This window comes from Tympanuchus pallidicinctus, unplaced genomic scaffold, assembly GCF_026119805.1.
Source record: "Tympanuchus pallidicinctus isolate F22 unplaced genomic scaffold, pur_lepc_1.0 scaffold8, whole genome shotgun sequence".
NCBI classification, from domain to species: Eukaryota; Metazoa; Chordata; class Aves; order Galliformes; family Phasianidae; genus Tympanuchus; species Tympanuchus pallidicinctus.
This window is the reverse complement of record NW_026294802.1, coordinates 16695097-16721100: the sequence shown is the minus strand read 5'-3', so window position 1 is coordinate 16721100 and position 26004 is coordinate 16695097. Positions and strand designations below refer to the sequence as shown.

The 26004-nt window shown below is 40.3% G+C and overlaps 2 protein-coding genes across 5 annotated transcripts in view; both read left to right on the top strand.

The window, feature by feature from the left end:
• CNOT4 (CCR4-NOT transcription complex subunit 4) overlaps nucleotides 1-19377 on the top strand; it is a 67963-nt gene extending 48586 nt beyond the window's left edge. For 2 of the 4 annotated variants that reach the window (XM_052669478.1, XM_052669477.1), the window contains exons 8-12: nucleotides 8-65; nucleotides 340-589; nucleotides 2213-2710; nucleotides 17014-17226; nucleotides 17980-19377. In XM_052669478.1, the coding sequence (XP_052525438.1) occupies nucleotides 8-65; nucleotides 340-589; nucleotides 2213-2710; nucleotides 17014-17226; nucleotides 17980-18281 (1321 nt within the window). In that variant the 3' untranslated portion in view covers nucleotides 18282-19377. The remainder of the gene's footprint in view (nucleotides 1-7; nucleotides 66-339; nucleotides 590-2212; nucleotides 2711-17013; nucleotides 17227-17979) is intronic. The other 2 variants (XM_052669480.1, XM_052669481.1) reach the window with 1 other exon arrangement.
• Nucleotides 2598-26004, top strand: part of LOC128074003 (solute carrier family 23 member 1-like) — a 55557-nt gene continuing 32150 nt past the window's right edge. Inside the window, exon 1 of the mRNA XM_052669485.1 lies at nucleotides 2598-2710. The gene's annotated coding sequence lies outside the window, so the exon portion shown is untranslated. The remainder of the gene's footprint in view (nucleotides 2711-26004) is intronic.

The window sequence follows — 26004 nt, the reverse complement described above, 5'->3', positions numbered from 1 at the left end:
TCTGCAGCCCTATCGACAAACCTTCAGATTCCCTCAGTATAGGAAATGGTGACAGCTCCCAGCAGGTAAGACAAAGATAAATCCTGTGAACACATGAATTGAGTTTGTTTGGTTTGGTGCAGCTTATATTATGAGAGGCAAATACTTTCTGAAGTATGGTGTAATTTTAAATAAAACTAAAATGTGCTACTGCTAAGTTGGCCTAATGTTAAAAATCATACTGAATGATATAACTAAACTAAAAGCAGCTGGAAGTTTTGAGGAGAATTTTCAACTGCTAGTGAGGAATATGCATAAACTCTCATGACCTAATTGTCTCTCTTTGTCCTTTGCCTGTAGATAACAAATAGTGACACACCTTCACCGCCGCCTGGTTTAACAAAACCCAATCCAGCCATACCCATCAGTTCATCTAACCACAGTGCGCGGTCTCCTTTTGAAGGAGCTGTAACAGAATCACAGTCGCTCTTCTCTGACAACTTCCGGCACCCTAACCCCATCCCCAGTGGGCTTCCTCCATTCCCCAGCTCTCCACAGACTTCAAATGACTGGCCTACAGCACCAGAACCACAGAGCCTCTTCACATCAGGTAGGCACAGCTCTGCACCCAGCTTACATTGCTGTGTATTGCTTGCTTTTGCAACTGATGTCTGAAACTAAACTCTGGGGTATATTTTATATCACTGTCTCTGATTCACAAATGTTTTTCATGGTTTCACTACTGTACAGACGAATTGCATTGACATAAATTTTCTCCTGAAAGAAACTTTTCGAGTTTTCCAACTGCATGGCTAAGTAAACTGAGCACTTGCTTTGTTTTTCTTAGCCATTTGCCTACTTCTGTGCAGCAGAATTCCAAATTTTCTTACGTATCCTGCGTAGTTATCTGAAGATGAATATTTCTGAAGTGAGATTATATATATTCAGAGAAGATAAAAGTACCATTAAAGGCAGTAACTGGAAGGCACAAAATACCACTTCACTTGAGTGAAACGTCTTTTTAGATGTATTAGGTGTATTGGTACAGTCTTGGGAATGGATAACAGTATTTTAAAGTTCTCGAATTAGAAACCTGAGCTGTGGTAGAAAATTAAATAAAATAAGAATGATAATAAATAGAATGTAATGATACTTTTATATCTGGTAGCTTAGTGGCTAATCTTTTAATGTTTCTCTCCCTTCTGGGAAATATTTTTAAATAATATTACCAGGAAAATAACACGCTGTTAATATACTATACACGCAATAGTGTGAAGGTTAAGTAGCAGTGGGAGACAACTTCCAAGTAGCAGATTTTTTTTTCCATAATTATTAAAAATATATTATTGCTATTACAGTAAAAATGTGAAGGGCAGGGAGTTTGTCTTTTTTTTTTTTTTTTCTAGAAATTGAGTTATAGATATTCTTTTTGAGAGGATACTAGGCTTAAGCAGCAGTCTAGGTTCCCTACCAGCAGAGGGAGTTAATGTAAGTGATGCTGCCTCCTTGAACTTTGCTTTCTTCAGTGCAGTTTCAAGGAGAACTATTCTGAAAATTGAAATAGCATGCTCTAAACCTGAACTAAAAAACTTAAGCAGTATAAGGGAATAAGTGCCAACTGAAAATTCAGAGAAGACTCTGCAATGCTGCTTAAGAATATTTAATGGTGTCTTGTAACACAGTGCCTTATTTCCTTTGTTTAATCCAGGTGCACACTCAGGACTTTGGCTTGTTGTTTCAATAGTAGTAGCCATTTTTTTTCTTTAACTGCTACTCAGAAGTATCTGTGGGAATACCCCCTTCCACCCTATGTCCTCCCACCTAGTTTCTTGCACAGCATTAATACTTTAAACAAAATATTGAGCAACTTTAAACTCTGGTTACACATCCCTCCAGTAACTGGATGTTAAGTATAACATTACATAACATTATAATGTTCATTGGTCTCTTTCTACTCTGCTTTTCCTGAAAAATACTTATTTGTCAGTAGTTTTTATGCAGTTGAAGGAATTCTGCAGTAAAACCACTGCTTTCTAGTTCTGCAGCTTCAACTAAAACAGAAATTTGTCTTTTGTCTGAAAATGGAGTTCCTGATGAATACTGTCTTTGAGCAATTTACAAACAAATATTACGTGAGGGATAAACTCGCAACAGTAAAGCATGCTAAGGCTGAGATTTTTCTGTGGGCAAGTACTTACTAATCCTTGTTCTAAATCTTATTCCTCTCCAACAGAAACTATACCAGTATCTTCCTCCACAGACTGGCAAGCGGCTTTTGGGTTTGGTTCCTCCAAACAGCAAGAGGACGACTTAGGGTTTGACCCCTTTGACGTCACCCGCAAAGCCTTAGCAGACCTGATTGAGAAGGAACTGTCAGTTCAAGACCAACCTTCCCTCTCGCCCACATCTCTTCAGAACCCTTCCCCACACACTACAGCTGCCAAAGGGCCAGGCTCTGGATTTCTGCATCCTGCTGCACCCGCAAATGCCAACTCTCTCAGTAGCACCTTTCCAGTCATGCCACAGAGGTTCCCACAGTTTCAACAACATCGAGCAGTTTACAACTCCTTCAGTTTTCCAGGCCAAGCAGCTCGCTATCCTTGGATGGCCTTTCCACGCAATAGCATCATGCACTTGAACCACACAGCAAATCCCACCTCAAATAGTAATTTCTTGGACTTGAATCTCCAACCACAACACAGCACAGGTCTGGGAGGGATCCCTATATCAGGTAGGTGAATCAGGACAGCCGTGAATGTGATTTTATTTCATGCTTTCAGCTTAGAGCTCTGAGTCAGGACAGGAAAAAGAAATAGCCAGCTACAAGTGGTAGAACTTTATCTCTTAACTGTTATACTAGGCTTATGAAGAGAGGGAGAACATCATTTTAAATATGCCCTTTCCATGTGTTTTTTTTTAAAGTGGATGTTTAGCCTTGTAACATTGAGCTTTATAAGGAAGGTGGAGTATTCTGTGCCCGTTTAATTTTATGCCTAAGCAGATTGGTATTTTGGTTCTTCAGTTTTGCCAGACTGGGCTTTTCTTAAGATTAGTAAGTAGGCCCTGAAAGTGCATTGTGACTTTCATGTTGACATGCAGGTGCTGATCAGAGTTCCTAAAACTGAAAAATATTGTAATGATAATTAGTGCCTGATGTCTTGGCTGGGGTTGTTCCCTCTTGTGCACAACCAGGTGACTGCATAATAAAACACTCAGTGCTGTTCGTTCCTGTGCTGCAGACGGCCTTAATGTTGTGATAATCTTTCACTGATCGGATGCTTGCAATGTGTGTAAGAGGATTCGTCCTGATTGTGAGGGCCCTGATGTTGGAATAAATAAATGCATAGTCACACTATTCCAGGCTGTTCTGAGTGAATTGATAGGCTCTTACAGTAAGCATTACAGCTAAGGAGCAGTCATTGTTCTGGTCAGATTCCAGAAGTGAACTTTTAAAACTGCTTCCACAGTTACTACGTACCTTGACCCACACAAGTTCTCTTATCCTAGTAGGGAAAAAAATGTTAGTTTCATACTAAACTACAAGTAGAAACTCTGTAAGCTCTTTATAGCCTTGAGGTAGGGAAAACTGTTGCTTGAGATTTTGATGATGTGGGTTTTTGTTGTTGTTGGATTTTGAGAACTATCAGCTGTACTGGGTGATAGTGATGTAGAAGAAGTTACTTGGTTTTGATGCTCTGATGTAAGTGCTGTTTCTGGCTGTGTTTCTCTGTTCTTTGTACTCTCTGGAGGCTTGTTAAAGCTACAGTACAGGATCATTCAGCTGATTTGTAATATAATCATTTAGTCCAGAGGACAAATGCAAGTAGTTCAAAAGTCTTTATGCTGGCAGTGACAAAGGTTTTAAACAAAAAATACTGTTACTGGTTGCATTGAAATGGGGGGAGTTGGGTTTTTTCTTCCTATATGGTGTTAAAAAGTAGTGTTTCTAGGAGTGCAGATTGGTTCTCTGTAAACTATAAAGAACTTGGAATAATGTTACAACCCACAGTTTTGACTTCATCTCAAAGTTCTAAAACTTGCTAATCATAGGGTTGGTAACACTACTGTCTTGTGGAGTAGGAGGGTGTGGAAAAGCGTTCAGTGTTGAAAAACGATCTGTTTCAGCACAGGTTATTTCTAAGTTTGCAAAAAGTGTTCTTCAAATTGCATTATTTTAATTCATTTTAGCAGTTGGAAAGTGGATTTCTTTGTAGGAACCAGTTGTGTTCCTGTTTGCTACATGCAGCCCGTTTCGTGTGATTTTCCTGCGTGTTTTTAGGCAACAGAAATGATACTTCAGTGTATCTTTTTTTGTATGCAACAAAATTAGATCCAATTGATCTCTCTATCTTTGGCAGTTGCAGTGCTAAGAATGGAAAACAAACATCTGCTGTAGTCTCTATGGAAAGTTCTTTTATATTGGTTTTAGGCTTTTGTTAACACTGTTGCCTAGTTTATAGTTAGCACCAGTTGCTGCTGTGCAAATGCTTCTCAGCCAATTTGCATGTTAATTCTATGTAACTTGGAAAAAGTCTGTGCAAACACAGATTTACTGCTTTTTTTCATGTTGTCAGAAGTCTCAAGTCAATCTGGTGTTGCTTGATAGTTGGTGCTTGTGTTATTTGTATAGCATGTAGTACACTGGATTTCCTGCAGTGATTCTAACTGCTTCAGAAATGCAAGTAATTTGAAAATCAGGAGGTGCCCATGTTTTGATATGCTGACTTGATAGTTTCCAATTTATGAATTTTAGCTTCAAATCTGTATTTAGTGTACAAGCCTCTCAACAAATCCTTTTTTGAAAGAATAATACCAGTTCCTTACGCTTGCTTTCAATCTATCAGCAGGAGGTATGTAATTGTAGGATTTCCCTGTTTGATTTATAGATTCACCTACTTGATGGGCTTACAGGGAGGGAAGTTGTATATCAATAAAGAATCCACCAAAACAGGACTTTATATTAGAGGTTTGTTACATGCTCCAGCTGACCTAAGAAGGCCACATGTATTGTTATACCCATTCAGTGGTATAGAGAGATTAATTGTAACACACCCAAAGCTCCTCTTGTTAGGTTTTTTCCTAGTATGTATTAGGGTGTGTTAGAAAATGTCATCAACTTGGCTGTTGCAGCTGTAACAGCAAAAGAAACTGAGTGTAAGCAAAACTTCAAGTTGTTTTCTAGCAGAGATCCCCAATTTCTGTCAAAGTTGCATGTTTCCTAAGATTTCTGATCAATTTTTACAGTTTTTAATTTTTCTAAAGCAAATTATATTTGACCTGCCATTCAAATAATGGAAAACATTCTTTTCCATGCATCATCTGATTAGTTTGCCTGCTGTGGTTAACCAGTCCTTGTTTTCCTTTTCTGTGAAAACAAGAAGTTTTTAAAGTCATCTTAAAACCTCAATTTGAAGTTAGCTAGATTTTAAATCTCAAATTCAGTTGACTTCATTTATGTCTATTTGTGTTTTTGGAGCTTGTGTGAAGACAATGTCTTCTGAACTCCTGCTGCTTCTACCTTATGTAGACGTTAGTATTCATGTGAGTGCCAAGCATTCACGTTTGGCATGTTATATGTAATACTCTAAAGCAGTCTTGTCTCATCTCAAATCAGAGCTGTGCTGTGTTTATACCTCCACATATCCAAGTTGTTCTGTTCTGTGAAGCACAGTAAATGGGAAGACCTAGTATTTCTAAGTTCTCATTTAAAAATAACTTGTATGGGATTTGGTAGCCTCTTTCTCACAATTGGTATTTATTAATCGTATTCTACTGTTTCTGGTGAAATGACACCATGACACGGTTGACTTCAGAATAAAATTGACTATACTTGAAATTTGCCATGCTCATCAAGAAATGTCTGTCCCCAGTCCTTAAAGGAACTTTTCAATCAAATTGAATCTCTCCCTCCCCCCAGAAAATATGATTTTGCAAAATAGCTGATGCAAACAGATCAGGCTTGTTGCTATTCTCTGGAATGGGATGGGTTAGAAAGTTTGCAGTATAATTAAAACTATAAATATGCTTTAGGAGAAAAGTTTAGTGATGACTTTCCAGACAGCTTGCTTGTAAAACAGTCCAAACTTAGATTGTGTAGCTGTTGTTTGTTCTTCACATAAAACCAAAGGAAAGATAAACTGACAGCAGTGTGTGTGGATGTTATACTTTAAGTATTACTTTAGGCTATCAGGAAGCCTTGTACTTCAATAACTAATACACTGTCATCTTTGCTAGCCTGCCTGGTGCTAATTCTAAAACTGACTGCCTAATTCTAAAATTCTAGGTATGGTCACAGAATCAGTCACAGAGTAGATCCTACATTAACAGTATCTTTTGAGACACATGATAATATATGTACATATTAGTACTGGAAAAATAAATAATATGTAGCTTACTGGGTGGTTGATAGGCATAGTTTTTATTATATAGAAGAAGTGTAAGAATAAAATTACAGATAAAAGTAGAACGAAAAGCTGGAAATTAATCCACCTTTCCTGTCAGTTTTATGTAAGACGTGAGTAATTGGCGTTCTGACACCAGCTGTAATTTCATACATTAATTTCATAATTATCCTGAATTTAATTCCAAATGAAAACATAATTGCAAGAACTTCTCAATTCAGTAACAATGAGGTGGCTGAATTGCAACTTTTCAAGGCTCATTCTGTACCACATTGCGTGTATATTCTTCGCACAGATATTAGGAATCTGTGATAGATGTGTCGGTTGTGAATACAGAGAGATAGAGAACATAAAGAATTAAAGCCTGTTTAGAAGGAAGGACTTTTTTTTATGTTGTCTTTGAAAATATCAGCTGTAAAATCAATCAATTTTTTTAATCTGAAACTTATTGGAGATAGCAGCAGACTTTGTGAGTTGTTCCTGGAATTTCAAAATGGGTCTTGAATGTCGTAAGTCTTTGTAGGTGGAAATAATAGGTAAACCCAAATATTGTTCTATCAAGGGCTTTTTGTTATTGTAGCTTATCTCTTTAATATGCAAAGTTTAAAAGACTGAGTCAATAAATAGTGGACAGACCTATTGCTAGATTTGGGTGCCATCCAGCAGTCATTGCAGTAATGGCATCGCATACAAGACACTGATTATCGTGCATACTTTTGAGTCTTGCCTACATTTAGACTTAAGTCTTGAGCTTTTCCACACTTCAATAGTTTTACTTGTTTGCATCTTCTCCTGATTCCATGTCTTTAGCTATCAAGCTCATCTTGAACGCCAAATCCTTTCTTGTCTAATGCCACCTTTGGGGCAAGGTTAATGAAAGAAGGAAACATCCTGATATATTAATAATGACTTGTTTTAGACTTCGGATTATGGAGAAGAGTGAGGTATCAGAACCAGCACTGTCCTTTTTTTGTACTGAGTCTTTGACTTGGCGTTTTCCCAAAATGCAACCGTATTTCCATTTAGGACACAAATTTCTTTGTTGTTTGGATTTTGTCTAGGGTGATACTTAATACCGAAATCATGACTTGTTTTATGCAGAAGCAGAAATCCAGAGAAACTGAAATGACAGCATATGTGCTGACCTTTTCCTGTGGTTTTTGGCTTAACATTTGTTATGAAGTTCTTCAGGATTTGGTGGGTTTTTTTGTGTTTGTTTTTTGTTTTGCTTTTGCTACTTTTCCTTTCTTTTCCATTCCAAAAGAGGGTCTGACCTGTGTCGTGTTGCTGTTCAATGCCATAAGTTGTAAAACTCAATCTCAAAATGCTGTGTACAAAACTTACTAAATCCCATCCTCCTAACAACAGCTAATGCAGTTTAAATGGTAATGCCTCATGTCCCTTTATTTGATTGTAGTGGATTGGAAGAGCATTTTGCTACACTTTTCCTCTTGACCTGGCAATGCGTGAAAGGTTTAATGCCCGTTTTAAGTACAGATGGTCTTACACTTAACAGTAGGAAGTATTAGTCCATTAAATTTGTTCTAAGCCTTTAAAGAAGACTGCTTGCTCCCTTGCTGGTCTTTGCTGACATTTGGCATTCTGTCGGCAGCAGCGTGGAAAGCACTGCAGCTGAACATTCTTTTCTGTGCTCCTGATTAGATCCATGGCTGCCTGTAGCTGAAGTATTAGCTGATGAGGTATAAATACTGGAAGTGATGCAGCTAATAGTTTAAGTGCCAGATTTGGCACCTCTGAAGGCCGGAATCTTTGCAGAGTACAGGGAAGCTACTCTTCAAAGTGGATGTTACACCAATATCAAGATTGCACTTTATTTGAAATTAAAGGACTGAACACTGCTTTTAAATTTACTTTTTTAAAAAAAAAAAAAAAAAGCTGTTTGGACTACTACAGAAGTCATGTGTGCTCTGCTCTCCTCAGCAGAGATGATACAGTTCTTGGTGTAATCTTTATGATTGAATGCTCTGCAGTTCTTGTGCTTCAAACCAATTTCTGTCAGGAAGATTGCAAGGCCTTTGCCCTCCTCTCCCTCCATCATCTTCTGGCTGTGCTGTGTGCCAGTGTGTTGTTTTCCCCCTTCCCCCCCCCTTGGAATTCAGCATTTATTTATAAGCTCTAGCTCTCATTCTTCTCCTTTTATTTCTGTCAGAACTAATGTATTTCACTAGTTAAGAGGCAGTGTTCAGCACCATATGTAACAAGTTAATTCCATTTGGAAACAAACTCTTGACTTGCTCACTTCCCTTCCTCTGGAGGTGCTATTTTTAATGCTGCTAAATTTAAAATAAAGTATGTGGAAGTGGGATTTCAGACTAATTTTTAAAACATTAAATCAACGTCAAGATTTAAGTCACATTGTTTGAAACCTGTTATGGATATTCCTTATTGTACCTCTATTATCTTGTTCCTCACTTTTACGTGCTTTGTATTCACTAGTAATTCTATCTAATATAACACAGTCATGTCATGATCTGAGAGAAATTCATCCCCAGCACCTGTCCTTCAAGTCTTGCTATTTCTCCATCTGTCTTAAAATCTCATCTCACCCCCTCCTTGCCCCATTGCGTTTTTGGTGCTGATCTTTGCAACTGTTCTGAAAAGACTGTGAATTTATTTCTTACAATTGTACAGGAAATACTATCCCAAAGAAAGCTTAATGTATAAATATTATGTTTTTGTCCCTGGGAGCTTTGTTTATTCTCTGAGAAATTATAAAAGTCTTTGATGGCAGTGAAAGCCATTTTTGAGTGGCACAATGCCTGCTTTTAATTGCATAATTTTGCTTTGAAAGAGTCACAATGTAAAGAAAAAGTGTAATAAAAATCCTCTTGGCTGCACTGTATCAGAGGAATGACTAATCACATTAACATAGCTAGATTTGAAATAAATGCTTCACTGGCTAAAATTTGCCTTAGTGGCTCACCTAATTTGCACCCTGGCAGCTCTGGAGCAACTCTCCAGCAGAATCCAGGGGAAACAGAGGGAAGGGATTTCCAGTCAGCCTTTCCTGACTGTTCCATGTCTGTAGCAGTCTCACCAAAGGAACTTCAGTGGCACGGGGACCTTGTCTGTGTTTTATGGATGGTAGACTGAATTTATTGGTTATAAAAGCAAGACCTTCTCTCTGCCAAACTCTTTAAGGATGATTCACCAAATGTTATAAAAGCTCTGTGAAACAAATAATGTCAAACAAAGCCACATCTTGTGAAAAGACTTCAAGCTTCACGCCGTTGTGGATTAAGCCAAATACACAAATTCTAGTTTGATCGACCTTAACAAAAAGCACAGACAGTTAATAAGCTTTCTATATAAATTTATTTCTAAATAAACTTTATTTAAATATGTAATCTCTATTCAAAGTTAGTAATCAAAACTAATTTATTGTCATGAAAGATTTACTTTTTAAGTTTCTTGAAGCTTTATCTTCCCACAGAATTGTGTATTTACAAATAAACCTCAGAAGTAACTGTTACACATTAAGGAAAAATTAAAAAAATAATAGTACCCTTAAAGGATTTTCATTTGAAATGAAAGCGTTTTTCAACTGAGAAGTAAGGTGTAACCTGGTGAGATTGAAGTCTGATGCAGGAACTAATAGTAAAAGACATTCTTATGTTAAAATTACTTATTTTTCTCAACTGAATGGGAATTGCATGTCTTTCTGGGATTTATCAAAATGTCCTACATGTAGGATTCCAATTATCTTTTTAATTGCAGTGTCTTAACAGTCTTTGTAGCTCAGTTTGGGTTTATATTAAGATTTAGTATTACTGCTGGAAGAACTGTGTGTGTTCTTAGAGGATCCGTTTCTGGATGAGGAATTAGCTCATGAAAGGACATTTACTGACAAGGGTGAAAGTACTACAAAATATGTTGTCATTTTTGCATGTAGATGGAGGTTGTACACTGTAATGCTATATTACAGCAATAAATAATTAAAGTCCGTGATAAAAAGGCTGCAGTGCTCCAGCATGCTTTGGAAACATCTGACCTAAGCTCAGGCAAATGTTTCAAAGACAGTTAGAATCTTTGATGTGAAATTTCTTTATAGCTTAAAATTAGGTGGCTGGTTGCTGTAATTATGTATTAGATTTGATCTCTTAAGCCATGGTATGTATAAGTCGGTCACAAGGACAGAATACTAATATAAAATGGCTTTTCTCAAATCTAATACAAGTTCTGATGCTGTACATTAAAGTGAATATGGGTCTTGTTGAATATCTCTCAGTAGTTACTCAGTCACAGGTTATGCTATCAGACCTTCAGAAAAAAAGCAAAATTTAGGAGAAAAAAATATTTATTTTCCCCTTTAAAGTGCATTCTTTAGAATTCTGTGTCTTCATCTTGTACTTTATAATTCACTTTACAGGCATGTTGCACTTTATTTAAGAAGTGAAAAAATAGTGCTTTTTGATTCATATGACCTCTCTTAATTTGGGTAGATGTGGAATTGATCTAACCATAGAAATCAATGTAGAGGCAAGATAAAAGCTGCTTTACTTGCATTACTTTAAAGTTCAGAGTAGTATCTCTGTTACCAAACCCAATTTTGCGTCTGTGTTTCTTTGCTCCCCTTGCTGCTGGAGATCATGAGCATATGATCTTGCTTTGAAAACTGCCCTGGGGAATGATGTTTAGAAAGGTCTAACTTTTTTAGATTGCCAAGTTGCTTCCTGTGTGTAGAGAATATCTGTGAAGCTTTACTTTCTATTACCCTTTATTCAAAGTGGCTACTTGTGTTCCTGACGAGCAGTGCTGGAGTCTGAATGTGGGCAGATTCAGCCACCTTCTGAGAGTGATGTTTTCAGACCTGTGTATCTGTGTGTTTAACCTCGTGCTTTAAACTTTCTGGGATTCCTAGAAATCGTAGGTTTCAGGAGTCTGAGAACCGAGTCCTTCAGACTTTAGCAGTTTAAGTGATATTTAAAAACTCTGAGCAGACAAACTTATTTCTATTAGTGTCACAAGTACAGTTTTTATTATCACTGCTTAGATGGTTAAGTGTAGAGGCTTTGGTTCAAAGACTTTTGAACCAAAAACTTGTGTATCTCACATAATGGGAATCACTTCATTTTAGGATATATCAGAATGTCCTCTTCTTCCTACAAAGTGAATTACTGGACAACTTTTTGCCAAAGAGAAATACTAATAGCGGAAGGTCATTCTAAAATGGAAAGAATCTGTTCTGAAGTGACAATGGCTTCTTTAACAGAATGTTTCACAGAATGCATGAGTTGACTGTGGTATCTATTAAAATGGGACTGATAGAGATCTCACTGCAAAGGTGTGGGGCTCTTTGTGGTGGTCATACTTGTCTCTGATCAAGTTGAAAAATTCTTGGTAAACTCTTTAAGGTTCTCTTTCCTGTCTCTTTTTTGAATTACTATTGTTATTTCTGTTTTGGACCCAACTTTGTCATTCTGGTTGTTTTGCCAAGGCTTAAAAACTTTCATTTTATGGTATCCTTGAAGATTTGGTAAGGACCTCCTTTGAGTCAGATCATTGCAACAAGCATTCAGTTACTGAGTATACCGTGATGCGCTCTGCACTTGATGCTAGCTTGTGCGGTTAGTTACGTGACATTACAATATGTTCATTTCTTTTCTCACACAGTGGTTTTTCCTCTGAATTTCTTTCGTTTGATTGGGGCTGGTCAGCAGCACTGTTGAGTGCCGTGGCCACACACGTGGCATGCTGATGGGTACCAATCTATTAAAAAGTAATTGCAGCCTACATTTACAGAGTAGTCCTGCTGAAAAGTCAACAAGAATATGTAGGACCCCTGGCATAAAGATATTTTAAGTTTTATGCAGTTAGTACAATCAGACTCTTGCATTAACTTGGATATAATTTTTGCAAAGAACTGTGCTTGTAGTGCTCTTAATGTGAGGATCTTGTGCTCTTCCTTCTTAGTTAAGAAGGTACTGTTTGAATGTTGATACAGAGTTGATCATAGTGAGCTCATCTCCCACCAAATGCACTAAGACTTGGTGTCCCATTACCCTGGGCATAAATGTTAGGGAACCAATATCACCAGTGTGGTATAGCCAGATTTGAAACACCTCTGGGTCTGCGTTATAGTGTTGTCTATCAGAATATATTAAGTTATGTCACCAACCAGGCTGTTTCATAACTGTTTAATCTGTTCATCTCTGGAAACTCAAGTTTTCACTTGACCAGATGGGGTTATGAAATGCACACCAAGAGGAGACTGAAGTTTGATACAGTCAGAAAACAGTATTTGAGTCTATTTTTCATACAAATAGTGATGCTTTCAGTGAAACTTCATCAGGCTGTTTTGTTGTGCTAGAAACTAGGCTGGGAGGTATCTCTAATGCATTCTGTTTCATCTTGATGTATAAGATCTTTTCATTGCTTTTAACTGGATTTGGACTTGTTTTCTTCTATGTTTTCCCACTATCCTTGGTCATCCTGCTTTAAAGTAGGATGAGGCTCTTGAAGGAGACAGTATTTCTACTCCTTCAGAAAGAGAAGGGATAGTGCATTGGTTCTCATGTTCATAGGTTATGGTGTCCAACTGAAGTCGTTAGCCAGTCAAAAATTGAATGTGTTTTGTATCAGGAAGTGAAGTTGGGTAAGGTAAGAAAATGCTATTTGTAGTGGATCTGTAGTAATTGGAAGTTAACCTTTTGTTTATAAATACAGTACTAGCTTTATGATAGCCATAAACTTGATAAAAAATAATGTGTTGAGGGAGCTCGTTTTTGTAAGTTGGTGGGTGTAACTTCTACCTGTGTGGTCGACTTATTTTTCACTTACACTTACAACCTGACAGATTCCATCAGAGACATGCTGATTTAATTGTTTTGGTTTGAGTCCTGCTGTGTATGGTGCTCGGGGATTGCTCATGGTACTGGTTTGCATCAGGATGCTTTCCAGCTGAGTGTTTCACCTGATCCCAGTAACTGAGGATTCAGAGGGTGGTGCAGGAAGGGGGATAGAGCCTTACCATCTACACTCTATCGATCCCTCCTGCTCTGACCCCCTAATGCACATAGTCCCTTACCACATCCCATATTACAAGAGTAATGGCTGCATTTCTCCTTGGGGGCTGGGAGAAGGCTGTGAAGCTTTGGTTTGTTGTTTTCAACTCTGTGTTTGTTATTGAAGCTGGAAACCTGTTACAGGTGCCTCAGTAATGTGGTGCTTGCTTTTTCTCTGCTGTCAGAAGGCAGAATCTCTTTTGTCATAGTTTGCCTTTCAGCCTCCACAATCTCAGCTATCTGAGAAAGGGACATCTGAAATCTGCCTCTTTTTGTACCCAGGAGCACAAGATTTTGATAATTAAAACTTCATTGTTGCTAGCAAATAATATCATTTTATGATATTGAATCCTTTTAATCCATTTTGTACTGAAAGTTTTTCTATTACTCTATCTTATATTCTGTTTGGGTGAATAGCAGTGGTATGCAGTGCCTGCCTCACAGATGGCCCTTCATCAGAAAGTGTCAGTCTTTTCCATTCCTTGAAGAGGTTCCATTGAAAATATTTTATTGCAAATGCTTGTTATCCTTCTGGACTCTTATGAACCCTGTACAATGTCTTCAGTATATGGAGTATAACGTGACAATAATCCATGTTTTCTAGCCCAAGATGGCCTATTGCCACGTGGTATTTGTTTTTCTATCCCATTTCTTATAAATGGTATCATCTTGATGGCCTTGTTTTCACTGAACTTTCTCAGTGACATTAATTAGCATAGTGTGTGCATGTTCCATACATACATTGCAAGTTTGTGGTTTATTTGCTCACTCATGAGCTTTGCAGGCATGCTGGGAGTTAGTAGTATCTGTGATTAAGTCCATGGGGAGCTTGCAGATCCCCAACTCACAAGAATTTGGTAATTATATTAGCTTACACTTCGTCTTAGTAAGAATCCTGTGTGTGCGTTTTGCCCCACATTTGAAGTAATTAAACTGAACTGCATTGCTTTGCACAAGCTTTTGGAAGCAGTGGCGAAAAACTGAAGTGGAAACTGATGCTGTGCCATATGAAATCCATCACAAAGTGATTTCTGTGATTGTGAAAGGGTTAATGTTGCCCTGAGAGATGAATTTTGGAACTTCTCAAGCGTTTTAATGAATGCTTGGAAGGACTGGGCAAAAATCAAAGATATTTCTGGCTAGCACTTAAAACAATTTTTTTAACCCAGGAAAAAAGATTCTATAACTAGATTGAAAATAAATAAATCTTACAGGTCTCAGTGAAAAAATAAGTTCCTTAAAACTGTCTGTGTGCCATCATATTGCAGGGAAAAAAGTGGGAGCTCTAAGGAGAACAGGCAGTAGGTCATATTTACACAGTAGGAGAAACGGAACTAGAAATGGAAGCTAGCAGTATGCACTATGACTCAACAGCAAATGAATAGCAGCTAGGACAAGTCAGTGAAAAGCCTGTTCTTCTCATCCCCTATGACTTGTAGACCACTTTCCTGCCACACATCTATGGAGATAGCGACATATAAGCTGGGACTCTGGGTTGCTTTTCTTATGTCTGTGTGCTAAGCTTACTAAAAACCGGTCTGAGTTACTTGCACAAAACAGAACTGCAGTTACTAGTTTGTTTTTTTTCCTCCTGTAGCACTTAACATTTGACATTTAACATCTCTAGATGAAACGTGGTGCGTGTATTAGACAAGATTTGGAGTTTACTTTGACAGGATTTTTTCTTTGCTTACACTTGAGTTCTTTCTTCCCCATCGGGGTAGTTCATGCACTGCCCTCTGGAGAAGAGTAATTGCTTAGCCCCAGCCAGTGAATGGGGATAACATCACTCAACCATCAAATTCTGCCCCACAAACTTGTCCAGGCAAAAGGGATGATCTTTGTAGTACCTTCCTTGCGTTTGTGCTTAACCCCTTTCCAGGCTCCACAGGCAGCAGCAGTTTGGCCGCAGACATTCTTGATGTCAGCTGCTGATTTGCAATGCAGGGACGTGCACACAGCTGCTCCAGCACAAGCGTCTGTATGAGACGTGTGAAGGGGTAGAAGCAAATGCAGGTGTCGTTCCAGCAGTCGTCACTGACCAAGTGGATACAGCAGATCAGCGTAGAAATTTGCTTTTGAGTTCAGCTGATGATATAGGCTGAAGCATGATTTATCGTTATTTGTGACTGAAGTTATTACATGTCTGGAGTGAAAGAACATCTTACATTGGGTTTATTTTAAAGAGAAAATACAAATCCAGTCTCAGAAGGGAAAGTTCATTATGAAAGCACAAGATTTCAAGAACTTGCTTTTTTGTTGCTACAAAGACCTAACAAAAGGCACCAGTTCTTCCTAAGAATTGCCCCTTACAAAAATTGCCTGGGCAGGTTTGCTTGCAAGGGAGTCTGCTTTTTTCAGGGTCCAAGTATGGAGTTGCAAGTTAGCAACATCCTCTGATTTTCCATCAAGACTTAAATCTCTATTGATGAAGTAGCACTGTCATCTATGTATCTCACAGTGATATCCTGGCTAACATCAATATCTTTTCTGCAATTAGGACAGGCAGAAATGGCTTTAAAAAAAAAAAAAAAGGTTGTTTTCAGAGTTTTCATCAGAGCATAGTATAAGCATGCTACCCACCATTCTCCTTTTAAATATATTTGACTCTAAGATAATATTAAATACGGCTTTCTGTATGGATTGTAAATACTAAGATGCTCTTGCTTGTTTTGCTTTTGCATACCAAAAGAAGGAGATGGTTTGAAGAATCTGATGCTCTGTTTTAGGTAGCATGGTTTGCAAATTGTTTTTGGGGATCGTTTGTTGTTAACAACCAAGTTGTCCCTTTTCAATACGTGCCCTGAGTAACTTAGCCAAATAGTTCAGATCTGACAGTCGTGGTACCCAGCTGGTTTGCATCTAACCAAAGTTTGAGGATGCTGCTGTGCCAGAACTTACTCTAACAGGTCTTTAAAGAATTTTTTCTACTGTTCTTCAACTGCAAGAGGAAATCGTGTTCCTTCCAACTTCATGAGATCTTAGTTACCATTTTCTTGAAGAACACCTGTAGAGCTGTGAATGATCAGCCTATACAAAACAGAAAAGACCTGTGATGTTCCCCTGCCTCCCTGGTTCCTCGAGAGCTTTAATTATGTTCGGTTTCTGTAGCAAAGCCCTACCTAGCCTTTCTTCATTTTAATATACTTCAGAGAAGACAACCCTTTCAGATCTGCTGCCCATTGATAAAGCAGATGAATTGGGTTAGCTGACTTGTGCCAGAGGCCTTCTCGTAAAGGATCTGGTATGTTTTATCTGATTAGTAGTGGAGGGAGAGCCTCTGTGCCCTTGAGGAATTGAGTCCATGAACTGAAAAAAAAAAAAAAAAAAAAAAATAAAAATGGGGAGTTGGGGGAGGAGTTAAATCTTTCTCCCACTCCTTTACACTTGGTTTAAAACCTGCCAATCCTCTGGATAATTGATCAACCATATAAACATTGACCCTAGTTTTTGGACAGGGAAAGTATTAAATGCTTGATTTTAAAAAGTAAAAACAAAATCCCATACCCCACCGAAGAAGGACATCTGTTTCTAACTTCAGCTTTTTATTTTTTTTATCTTTCATTTTTTTTTTGTTTTTTTTTTTGTTTTGTTGGTAAATCTCCTAGACAACAGCAGTTCTGTAGAGAGTTTAAATATGAAGGAATGGCAGGACGGGCTAAGGGCACTTCTACCGAACATTAACATCAGCTTTGGTGGACTGCCCAATGCTTCCTCCCCCTCCAACGCCAACCACAGTGTACCAACGTCCAACACTGCCACCACCGACAGCCTGAATTGGGACAGCTCTGGCAGCTGGATGGACCCCGCAATCATCACAGGTAATCGTTTCTCACTCCTTCAGCTCCGCTGGCAAACCATCCAATGGGTGTTTGGCACAAACTGATTTACATCTGGAAAAAAAAAAAAAGTCAGTATGCGGTGGTCTCTTCCAGCTTCCATCCACAAAACCTCAAGGGCCCAGGAATTTGTGTGGAAACTCTAGGTATAAAGTGTCACCTGACCTTCTGCAGTGCATGCCTGGGACCTTTGCAGGCAGTCAGGATGATCAGTGCTTATCTGTAGGGTCAACCTAGGTGTCCCTTCCGCTGGATGGCATGTCCGGTATGTGCGTCGCTCGTCCTGAGGCACTGAAGGCATTAACTGGACTTTCCTATTTAAAAAGGGACGTACTCCACTTGTTTATAAAGCTCTCTTTTATAAGGCTGTCTGGTTGTGTTTCCCTACTAGTGAGGCTGAAACATGATTCAGGTAGGCAGAGTAGGAACCGAAGCATGCAGGGTACTGCTAGGGGATCAGCGTGGTAAGGTCATGGAAACAGGGATGCAGTCGCTGCACAGAATGCTTGATAGGAGACAGTTCTCCTTCAGAGCTCTTTTTCTATCTGGATTTAATGTTAAATCTTTTGTGGGCAGGGTGATTTATATATAATAATGTAAAATGCATTCTTTGTACAAACTAATCATGTTTTCTCACTGTTGCTTTGTGTTAGGTTAAATTGACCTCCTTCATGCTTGGCTTTTTGCTTCTGCTCTGACTGGCCTGTATCCTGTTTTTTTTTCTTCTCTTTGTAGGTATCCCAGCCTCCACAGGAAACAGTTTAGACACCCTTCAAGATGACAATCCTCCACATTGGCTAAAATCTCTTCAGGCCCTCACAGAGGTGGACGGCCCCAGTGCAGCGCCGTCACAGACGCACCACAGTAATCCCTTCGGCACACAGATCCCTCTGCACAGAGCCAGTTGGAATCCCTACTCTCCTCCTTCAAACCCAACCAGTTTCCATTCCCCACCCCCAGGCTTTCAGACAGCCTTCAGACCCCCCAGTAAAACCCCCACAGATCTACTACAGAGCTCAGCGCTGGATCGTCATTAGGAAAGGAGGAAAAAAACAAAAACAAAAAAAAAACAACGTTAGAAATGCAGGAAGTGTCCCACCCCGACTCCTCCCCACACCCACCTACTGTTCCCTGTCATATCTTTCTTTCTGAAGAATCCAGTTCCTGATCAAACCTCCCCCCCCAAATGCAATGCCATCACAGGGTCATGGCCGGGTTCATTAAGTTTCTGCTGAGCCGGTGTTTGAAATGCACCGTTAGAAATAATTTCTAAACATTCTAAGGAGAAAAAAAAAAAAAAGAGAGAGAGAAATCAAAATGCAGTCTCAATGCTTAAGGAGAATATTTCTGTCTTATGTTTTTTGCACATGAGTATTCCTGCCTAGTGGAAAAGCGTCAGTCTACAATAGGGGAAAAATGCAATGCAGAACCAAGTGCAGAAATACGAAAAAGGTATTTAATTTAAATGAAGTTACTGAGCATGTGGGGCAAGCAGTGGCCTACCATTTATTTTGCATTCAGTGTGGCACTACACAGGGAAATTGCTGTTTTTTTTTTTTCTTTTCAGAAAAGAGGACTTTGTGTCACTCAGTGAGAGGTTTGACATGAAGCGTGTTGAAAGCCAAAACACTTATAGCGCTGAGTAAATGGCATGTTGCTGAAGAGTGGTTTAGAGACAGGAGAATAAGATGTTGTTTTTTTTAATTTTGGCTTTAGATTTAAAGTAAACTTTAATGTTTTAAAAGTATTCACAGATTTAATACCTAGCATATACATAATATAATTATAAGCAGCTGAAACACGAGTGATATTTACTTCAGTCTTTCTGTCTCCTCTGTCGGTCTCTCTTTCTTTTTTTTTTTTTTTGAACAAAGATTCACCTGATTGGGGCACTCTGGGATAGCACTGCATTGGGGCCACATGATCACCATCAGGAGCAACCTCTGACCTCCTCTGCCTGCAGCTTTTACTTAACCCTGTAGTTTCTGGACGTTTGTGCAGTATTGAAAAGACAGGAAAAAGAAACAGATAAACATGGTTATAACCTGACGCTAAAACTAAAACCAAGGAAATGTACCTCTTTCTTCAGAATTAAAACTAAAATCTTAAATAAAACAGAGAACTTGATGATGACTTTGTGTTGGCTTTTCTTTTAAAAAAGAAAAAAAAACTTGGATTTTGAAGTGTTGCACCTGGTAAAATTGTATGTTCTTGCATGATCTCTTCCTCCTGTTCATCTGAATTGGAGTGACTTTTTCATTGCGTTATTGCACTGTGTAATGGCTTTTGTACCAAAGGATGGAAAAAGCATGGAATTGTTAAAGGGGTTCTGTTGTCTTTACTTGTAATAGCTGGAGGATGCCTTTAACCTTTATTGGCATCATCTTAAATCTGAAGCATGCAAGTTAAGTTTGCGCTTTCTCAATTGGATATACCATGTCACTTGCACAGATAGAATATAATAACGTCTCAACACATGGTGAAAGTTCTAGTTAGAACTTGTATCTTTCAGCATCTTTGTTTTAAACAAAGGTGTAAAGTGTTTTCACTGTGCAGCAGGGCCTACAGAAGATCTCCAGCAAGCTCTTATGCTTCCAGCTGGAGACCTGCTCTGATATTTAAAACCAGCAGCCTTGTGACTGAGGTGCTGCATTGAATCTTTCAGAGCCCAGCTCATGAGAATGGCTGGGAGCTGGAACTGCTAGAAGTGCCTGAGCGGAAGGATTTCTCACCTGTATAGCTTGGTCTGGCTGCCTTCCCAAAATATTCCCTGTTGCCACGGGACTGACAGCAGAGCCCTGAACTCTGAGCTGGCAGGGGGATCCAGCCTCCTTGCATCAGCTGTTGAGTCTGCATGAAATTACAACAAATGCTTCACTTTATAAAGTATTGCTTGGTGGGCACTCTGTACTTCTGTCCAACAACGGCGCAGGTTGGGGAAGCACTGTACTCACTGCCAACTGCTAACCAAACTGAATGTTCTCTGTCTGGGCAGGCATTTTTGCAGCAGATCAGTCCTGTGCCCTGGTTACTTGGAAACATGTTTGTGCTCTGCTTGTGCCAGCCTTGCCCCCTCCCGCCCCCAAAACAAAGGAAGTGTTTGTGCCCCAGTCAGCCCTTCAGTTCTCTACTGTAACTTGAAGTGCTTGCTGCTCCATGTTAGGAAGAGGAATTCTCTTCCTGACCCTGAAAATAAGCAAGCTTCCTACAGTAGCCATGATTTGCTTCCTGCTCCGCACAGCTATTCCTGAAAACTTGCTATCTTCATTGTTTCTTGATGTGCCTCCTTGCCACATTTCAGGAGGCACTGGAAGAAGACTGTGCCTGTGTCTTTTGCCTCTAAGCACAGGGTTCAGCTGTTCAGGAGAGAGCTGTATGATAGCGTGTTGTTAGCCTGCTGACAAGCTTCTAGATGAGAGGAAGATTCATAACTAGAATGACCTTTCTCTGTGGTGCTACCCTGTCCCAAAAAGGAGTTTTTGTTGAGTCACGTAATGCTAAAATGCATCAGTGTTGAGATGGATGGTGTGGCGGCTTGTGCTCCTGTTAGCTTATTTCTGCATGCTATCTGGTGCTGATTACTGCACCCCTGCTTACAAAGCAACCAGCCATTTCACTCTGTTCAGCTCTGTGGGGCTCTGTTGGTTTCTCCAGAGGTTTTTTTGTTGTTTATGGACTGTTTGTTCCTACTGCAAGAAGTTCTGTACAGGCACTTCATTGAAAGAAGAAGTTCACGTGTCTGCTTCAAACACGTAATCATCTCAGTGTGTGGCCTGTCTTTCTTGTTGTATGTATTATGAGCATCTTCAGTACTTCCTTGCATGATAACAAGAACAGTGCTTGGCTAACAGGGTAACAGGGTGGTGGTGGAGATGAAGTTGGAGAAAGAGAGGATGGATCATATGCCTCCAAAATGAGTATGGATTGACGTTAAAGGAAGGAAGGGAGTTGTTAGCCTTGAATGCATTGGTACCAGAAGTTCTGCTGCGTTTTCAGAGAATTCTCTGTTGTAGTAATTCTGGGGTCCGTACTGCTGGGTTGATGCTGAAGGTTGATTTAGAAAGAAATGATCATCATCTCATAAGGAAATTGCATCTATCTGAAGTGACAGCAGGGAATGTAATGTCACCTCCTAGTTAAGATCAAGAGCCTTTGCATGAATTCCTTTTCCTTGTATAAATTCTGGACTTGCCCGACAAGTGTAAGCACGTGTCCTTCCCAGTGCGGTGGTGCAACAGTGCTGCTCTAACCATGCTTAAAACACTATTGCCAGCTTCCATAACAGTTCTAAATCATAAAATTGAGCAGTTTGTATTCTAAGATCTTAAACTCTTAGTTTTTGTTTTCCCTTCCCCTATCATAACTTTTATCCAAGATGCTCATTTAATCAGAGACACTGAAGATGCAGAATATCAGGGAAAGTGCAGCAATTTATAGTTCCGTAGAGTGGGTTGTGCTTGAACATATCTTTCCCTGAGATGGCAGACATACACTGATTTCTCTCTCACCCTTGCAAGAGAGCTTGGAAAATGCACCTAAAAAGATCACAGAACAGTTCTTGTTTGTTCCTCTCCTCATGATGCATGGAAGTTGCCCTAAGTTGCGAGGGAGCTTAGGAGCATATATAAATACATGGAGAGGTGGGTGCTGCAGTGCCGAGGACCAATCCCTTTGGGGAAAGCTGTAGTGCTCAAATACAAGCTCGTGCTGCTCAGAACTGAGGTTTGTTGTGATTTAGAGGTGGCACAGTGCTTCAAGTTCAGGGCCCTGGAGCTGTCACCCATACCAGCTGAAGGGGCCATAGGTACTCCTAACTCCTGAGGTGAGTGAATGCCAGCAGACAGGAATTTCCAGTGTGCACGGAGCAGAGATGTGAGCAGTGCTGTTTGCTGTGAATGCACCTCTGTTAAGGATATTGCTACTTTACAGCTTCCAGCACTGTGCAACTCTGTGGCTAGTTACAGGAATGCCTTCCGCGGGTGTATTACCAGTCACTACTGTTGAACATGCAGGTAGTGACTGTAAAAACTTCCGTGCTCCTTCCTTACCTTCCAAATGCCGGCACCTTTTTCAGAGCTTTGGGTACAGTGTAAGAAACGCTGTAAACTCAGTACACCTGGATCTCATATACAGCACCTGAGAGAGTGGGATCTTCATCTTCCCTTCCTCCTGGAGTCTGCCCTACGCTTACTACTGTTAGGTTTGTGTGGTATGTGACAAAAACAGTTTGGGCTGGAGCCGATGCGGTGATGGTGGATGCGGCACTACCAGGGCAGTGGCACTTAAAGCAGCAGTCTAGGAAGCTTGTACTGGTAGAGTGTTGCTGTTCTTTTCAGGATCACAATGAATGCGTCTTGAGATTTCATAGCTTTAACACCTGAATGTTACAAGTCTTAATGCTTGCTCAGGTCTTCACTTGCTCAGGTCTTCACAGAGGGTCTGAAAACTCTTCTGCCAGTGCTGACAGCCCATACACGGCCAATGAGCTGAGCTTATCTGAGGAATGTAAATTTTGTCCAAAACTTGTTTTAACTATTTCTAAATAAGCATGAGGGGTGAGGTCTTACAGTATGGAGTCTTAACCTTAGTCAAAAACTGAGGATGCATTCTCTGTTTGTTCAAACAATAAGCAACTGATGGTGAAGTTCGTTTCGGACAGAAATTGGCACGACAACCTTGCAGTCACTCTGTCACTCTTGTGATGGTTTCCTCCAATTCTGTGGCCCAGCTTTGTAGTGAATATTGCATAAAATATGCAATTTTTATTTAAATTTATAACTAAATCTCCGGGAGACCAGGATCTTGTCTGGAAGCCCTGTTCCCTGGTGTGGAGGAAGCTGAAGGGAGCTTCTCTTGGGAAGGGCAGCCCCACATGCACTGCTCTGGTTTAGAAGCACTAGTTAGGTGTTGGCTCCAAAGGGTGGTGAGAAGGTGTGGGGTAACAGGCTTGTGAATTGCTTTCTCTTTCTGTTCACAAATTACCTGAAGCTTCTATGTAGGTACCTTCCTTCTCCCTCCTCTTCTGGCAAATGGTGATTCCTGTTGCCTCACTGATGGCACATAGGGCAAAGCTGATCACGGCTCTTCACAATCTTTGCTCTTTGCTGGACTGAGGCAAAGTGAGAAGGAACTGTGGTAAAGATTGAGTGATTGATAGGGAAACCTGCAATAGAGCTGGGCTTCCTGCCCTTACCCCATCTTCCTCTCATTGGCTTCAGTCTCCTGCCAGTCTGAGATGGATGGTCTGCAGGTTCTTCCCTGCTGACAATCTGCTCTTGGAGCTCAGACTGCCACAGGCTTGGGATCAAATTTCTTTGAAATAAATGTTAACTTTTCTCTCTCTCTCTCTCACACACAAAAAGTAACCCCCAAGGAAACTTTTCAGTTCTATCAGATGAATATATATTTTTTAATATATCAGTCTCATAAAATGCTTGTTTCAAGTTGATGTTTTTCTCAGTGAGGAAAAACTACTCTGTCATATTTTTATTGCAAATGCTAACTTTTTGATATGACATTTCAAAATTGGCATCTTTCTGGGCATGGGTTATTACAGTCAGCAAAAGATATCTAAAATGTGCATTGCTGCAGTCTGCAGTGAAAGCAGGTGTCAATCTCTATGTAGGAAAAACAAAAAAATAATCCCACTCCACTTCTGTTTGTAAAGGCTCGCTTGGATCCAAGGAAATGTGAACTCTGAATGTGTCCCAACTGGTTTTCTGGTTGGATTTTCTTGCGTGAAAATCTCACTGGGCAGAAGGGAAATTGTAATGAGTGGTAATTTTATTTTTTATTTTTTATTTTTTCCCTGAAGTTCTGGGAGGAAGAGGGGAAAAAAAGAAGGGACAGATATGAAAAATCTCACTTTCTTACTTATGAAAAATCTTACTTTCTTTTTGTTTCCCTTCTAATTTTATTTTTTTCTCTTGTTTTTTGTCTCTCTATGTGAGCCAGTGATTGAGCAGTACTGCTCCCAGAGTAGACCCTGTGCTGAACCCCCACACATTCCAATATATTTTGGGGAAACAGAAGCACAACCTGTGTATGTGGCACAGTAGGCATGCCAGGGTGGTTGTGAGAGGCCAGAACACCCTCAGCACTGCATCCTAAGTCATACCACAGTGAGCAGGGCAGAAATTCCTGGGAACAGTTCTGGGGCCCTGCCAGTGAGTGGGAGCACTGGGCAGGTCTGATGCTCACAAGAGGTTTACTAGTCTGTGCAATCTGCCAAATCCTGCAGGGCTGAGTTAGGCTCAGCTGGGAAAAGAGGGAGGGGAAAAACAAAATGTCGAAGGTAGGGCGTGAGCCAAAGGGAAATAACAGCGTTGGTCTTGTTTGTCCCCTGCTTTCTGCAGCTTTGCTTGTTATGTGGGAATGAAAGGCTTTTCTGTCTTGTGGTGTGGTTGCTACTAAGTGTCTACTGCAAGTGACACCTTCTTCTGAAGGGGATCTGTGGAAGCTGTTACAGCTGCTGCCTCCCACCACCACCCAGCCCCCAACCCTTGCTGGTGCCTTGTGGTATGAAGACACAGGAGGTGGAATAGGAGAGGCACCTTTGTTAGAAAAAGTGTCCCTCAACTTCCTTGCAGCAGTTACCAGGGATGTCTGCTAGTAGGTCTTACCTTTATCATAAGGCTGTTCTACCTTCTGTCTTTTCAAGGAAAGAAGTCCTTATATAACACAAACGTTGATGACGTCCCAAAGCTCTGAGCCTTTGCAGCAGGACAGTTTGAGTATTGCAGTTTGCAACCATGAGCACTGGCTGGTGATGCTTGTGGATTGTGTTCTGGGTGCTCATTTTTCGTCCCTGTCCTGCACACTCAGCAGCTCTGGGGCTGCCAAGCACCTCTTCACTAATGCAGTCAGTAATGGCTTCTGAGCATCCCTGTGTGCTTGTGTTCCTTGAGCCCATCTGTCCAGCATGCATCGAGCTTGTATGACCAGGTCTGTTCTGATGCTGCTGGCCATACACTGCATGTACTGCTGGACAGGAAAATGAGTGGTGGATGCAATGAGTGGTTCTGGATGCAACCTGTGGCACTTAGCAGCAGTGCATGAATAGGTAGCAGGTGCTGATGTGTGTGATGTGAATTTCTAATGCAGGAGATGAAGGGATGAAAAGCCCCGAGTTGTTTTGTTTTGTTTTGTTTTTATCATTTATTTATTTCTAAAGGTGCTGGGTCTTTTGTATTGAAGATAAATTCATGTTTTCCTCTTGGCTGGTTGTCTTTACACACTTGTCATTATATCTTGCAAGTCCAAGATTGTTTGCAGGGATGAGTGGATGCTGCAAGTTCTGAGCAACAACCACCACTACCGAAATCCTTTAGATCTCAGCCCGTGCAACACACTGCAAATACTCAGAATCATCTAATGAGATACAGTCCTTGTTCTGGTACCTGGCAGTGTTCACTCCGCCTTTACAAGAGCCCTAAACAGAAAATCTGACCTCTGTGTTTAAAACAGGGAAAAACAAAAAAACAAAACACTGAATGACGGCTTTAGTTTTCAAACGGGCCACAACCGCACGCATTTGACAGCCTGTGTTCCGCATAGCTTCGGTAGCAGCAGGGCGGCAGGACGCGGGGCCGGTCGAAGCGGCCAGGTCCGTGGGGCGGCTGCAGGCAGCGGTGCTGGCGGCTCGACGTGCTGCGGGGCGCTGCGTGCGGCTGCGATGCCAGCTGCGGCCACAGCCACGCTCCGGGCTGCGAGCCGCACTGGGGCAGGTGATCGGGGCTCCTGAGGAAGGCAAGGCGAACG